Source organism: Athene noctua, chromosome 3, assembly GCF_965140245.1.
Source record: "Athene noctua chromosome 3, bAthNoc1.hap1.1, whole genome shotgun sequence".
NCBI classification, from domain to species: Eukaryota; Metazoa; Chordata; class Aves; order Strigiformes; family Strigidae; genus Athene; species Athene noctua.
In genome coordinates, this window is record NC_134039.1 from 7,662,784 (window position 1) to 7,666,559 (window position 3,776).

At 45.6% G+C, this 3,776-nt stretch overlaps 1 protein-coding gene across 3 annotated transcripts; it reads left to right on the plus strand.

Annotated features, from left to right (window-relative positions):
- Window positions 1–644: 644 nt before the first annotated feature.
- On the plus strand, window positions 645–3,350 carry LOC141958449 (olfactory receptor 2A12-like). Of its 3 annotated transcripts, none has more exons than XM_074901231.1 (2): window positions 645–653; window positions 2,421–3,350. In XM_074901231.1, the coding sequence occupies exons 1-2, from the start codon at window positions 645–647 to the stop codon at window positions 3,348–3,350; spliced, it is 939 nt and encodes a 312-aa protein (XP_074757332.1). The 3 variants fall into 3 exon arrangements, with proteins under 3 accessions (XP_074757332.1, XP_074757331.1, XP_074757333.1); XM_074901230.1 differs by lacking the exon at window positions 645–653 and adding an exon at window positions 1,376–1,387; XM_074901232.1 differs by lacking the exon at window positions 645–653 and having other exon boundaries at window positions 2,415–3,350.
- The last annotated feature ends 426 nt before the right edge of the window (window positions 3,351–3,776 follow it).

A 3,776-nucleotide genomic window follows, 5' to 3' on the forward strand; every position in this document is an offset into this window, starting at 1 on the left:
AGCTACTGGAGGGACTGGGAGGCTAAACCAGCTGCAGGAGAGACCAGGGTATCTGGTAAGGTTCCCTGCTACTGAAGAAGCCTGTTTTCATGTGTGGTTTGTACCTGAGGAGCTGGGAGACCATGGGATGCTGGGGCCGAGTACTGGATAGGCTGTTGAAGGTCAGCTGCTAGTGGGACTCATGTGGCTTCTGTGCATACATGTGTATATATTTTCCACTGAGTGTCTTTCATGCTGGTTAGCCTGACAGGGAACAGGATCAAGGCTGTCTGTATTTGTGCAAGAGCTTTGTTTTAAATCAGCATGGATCTATGTGACAGGGCATATTTTCCTGATCCAATATTGGGGAGGGTTCTTAAACGATCTCAAGAGCGAGATTAAGACGCAAACGAGGTCAGATGCTGCACAAACCTTGTAAGCTTTATTTCACAAAATAACTGATAATAGCGATAGGACAGAAGGAAGGAGAAAGGAAAAGTCAGTCACAGAATTGTCTAGGTTGGATAAGATCTTGAAGATCATCCAGTCCAACCACTAACCTAAGCAAGCAAACAAAAGAGATGCAGCAATATTAGTTACTACCACCACGAGTCTAGCGATGTGCCGTTGGTCCGGTTCCGGTGATGGGGGGGTTCCTGCAGGTGATGGGGAATGTCGTCACTGTGAGTATAGTGGCATGGCCATTGGTCTGGTCCCTGTGCAGGTGACGGAGAGAAAGCAAAGAGGTGAGAGCTTTGGCAGGTGAGAGCTTCAGCAGGCTAGAGCAAAAAGGCAAGAGAAAACTACTACAAGCTAGAAATGTTGCTAGAAAGGAACACGTAGCCCCTTTTATACAGTCCCCACCACTAGTTTGCTCGTTGCCACACTTGCATATCCACTGCCCCATGAACCCCCCGTGTGCACATGCCCAGATGCCCACAGTACTCGTACCGAGGGGGCAGTCGGTCATTGACGCCTTCAGCTTCCACACATCCCCCTAGTCCCCCGGCCCTGCGCACACATGCAGCTTTTCTAGCTCTGGGCTAATTTTGCCCTCCTGGCAATAGGATGCCGAGGCCCGGCCTATGAAATGGTGTGGTGCAGAAACAGAGCTGCCATTTTACACCACCCTGCGGCTCGGGGAGGGGGGTAATGGCATTACAGCCATGTCGAGGCAAAACGGCTGACACAGTCCCATACCCATATGTATGTATGTGTGCACGTGTGCCAGTTGGAAAACACATGTTCAGCCTCATTGTACTGCATGGAGATACTGGATTTGGCAGCTCCTAACAGTAGGATATATTCTGTGCTAGTATCTCAGAAACAACAAACTCTGTATGCAGTTGGAGGCAGGGAAATTCTGGGAGACAGTGAAGGCATAAAGGGGAAAGTGATGAAGGAGATTGTGTTTAACAGAAGGGAAATCCATATTAATGAAGTACCAGTATGTACAATGCCATATTAAGTACAATGACACATCCATTTCAGAATAAAGTGGTGTTTACTTTCTGGAAGGATCCCCAGAGCTCAGGTATGGAACTCTGGGGATTTATCCTTGAGAATAATTTTTTTACTGCCTGTTGGTAATCAAAACAGTGTCTCTTCAGACACACTACACAGAAAACTTTGGCTTTAAAAACAAATTAATGTAGGGAGCTGAACACAGTGGAACAGCTCTTTGTGTCACCTGTTGTCTGAGTGCACAGAACTTTTTTCCTTGATCAGAAACACAGAGCTGAACAAACTGCATTTGTTCAGATGTTACAGGTAAGGAAACTCTTGTGCATAAATGTTAGTGACATTCTTCTAGCAATAACTCTCTGCTGTACAGTGTAGCTCTCAATTTGTTCAGCAATCTGAAGTTAGATATAGAATAATGGATCAAGCAACTGCAGGATTCAGTATAAATGCATTTTATTAAGGTAGAGAAGACACAGCAATGGATTAGAAATGCTAGCTGGTTTAATAGTGAAACGAATTGTTCTGTGAACTGTGCATTCATTTTAAAACAGACTTAATTTAAAATAGCTACTTTGAAGATGTTCTGACTTCACCTGAAATCTTCATTATGATAGCTGTTATTTTCTCCAACAGAGAAACACTTCCCCACCCCCCACCCCCCCAAAAAAAACCCCGCGGAATAAGAAAGACATCACAGGCAAGCTAGGCAGTAAAGTTGTGTGAGATTGCTCAAAACTGCTCAAAGTTTGTACAGAGATTACAGCTTGCAATTCAGATCTGTATCACTCAGGATGGTGAGGGTAGTATGCACCTTCCACTGGAGTCAGAGGGAAAAAGAGGGAGAAGGGAGCTGCAGTGTAAAGAGTAAAGGTAACAGCATTCTTAGGAAAACTGTTTTCTTTCCTTTCCCTTGCTCCTTCCCTTCCAGATCCCTGTGGTGGCACTTTGTGCTGTCTCATCTCCAGGGCAGCATGCAGAATGAAACGACTGTCACAGAATTCATCCTCTTGGGGTTCTCCAGCAACCCAGCCCTGCAGTTCTGCCTCTTTGGCCTTTTCTCTGTCCTCTACTCTGCCACTCTGATGGGAAACGCACTTGTCTTTGTGCTTATCTGCCGGGACTACCGCCTCCACAGCCCCATGTACTTCTTCCTCTGCCACCTCTCCATCTTGGACATCTGCTACTCCTCCAACAATGTCCCCCATATGCTGAGGAACCTCCTTGGACATGGCAGAACCATCTCCTTTGCTGGATGTGGGACACAGATACATCTTTATTTAATCTTTGCACTTACAGAGTGCGTGCTGCTGGCCGTGATGTCTTATGATCGCTACGTGGCAATCTGCCACCCCCTGCGCTACGCCCTCATCATGAACTGGAGGCTGTGCCTCACTCTTGCTGCAGTTTCGTGGGCTTTTGGGTTTGTATTTGGTACACTACAAGCGTCTCTGGCTTTACACCTGCCTTTTTGTGGCCCATGTGAGGTTGACCACTTCTTCTGTGAAATCCTTGCTGTCCTAAAGCTAGCCTGCACTGACACTACTGCCAATAAAGTCCTGATCTTTGCTGTTTGCGTGTGCTTCCTCCTCTTCCCTTTAGCCTTAATCCTAATTTCCTACCTGCACATCCTGGCCACTGTTCTGCGCATCCGCTCTACGCCAGGGTGGCACAAAACATTCTCCACCTGTGGCTCCCACCTGACAGTGGTGGGTCTGTTTTATGGAAACGCTATCTTCATGTACATGGGGCCTGGGAGCAGTAACTCATCTGGGAGGGAGAAAGTTCTTTCCCTTTTCTACAGTCTTGTCAGCCCCTGTTTGAACCCCCTGATTTACAGTCTGAGGAATAAGCAGGTGAAGGAAGCCTTGATGAAGCTTCAGAGAAGAAGAGTCTTTCATTCCATGTAGTCCAGGCTCTAGGCTTTGACCTGTCTCCTGTCTTTCTGGTCGGTCTTCCTGAGCTTTTTGGGTAGTTCTCACAGAATTCAAGTGGTTAAAACGTAACACGAGATGATTCAAATGCATTTTTGTCTGTTACTCTGTACAGTCTAATGAATATCATAACACAAAATGACTAATTATTATTCCTTGTATTAGAGATAAATTATTCTTCCTCATATACAGGTGTCCTAGGCAGGTAGCATGTTTTACTGGAACTGTTGACCCAACTGGAAAAAATAGTTTGTCTTCTCAGTTCTAACTAGCAGTCAGAATAAACTACTGTGCAGCAGGTTTTTTTCTGAGTATAACAGTTGATCTGATATTATTTTTCCCTATCATAGTTGTATTTCCTATATCCTTAGGATGCTAGAGCATCAACTCTATTATTAGAAA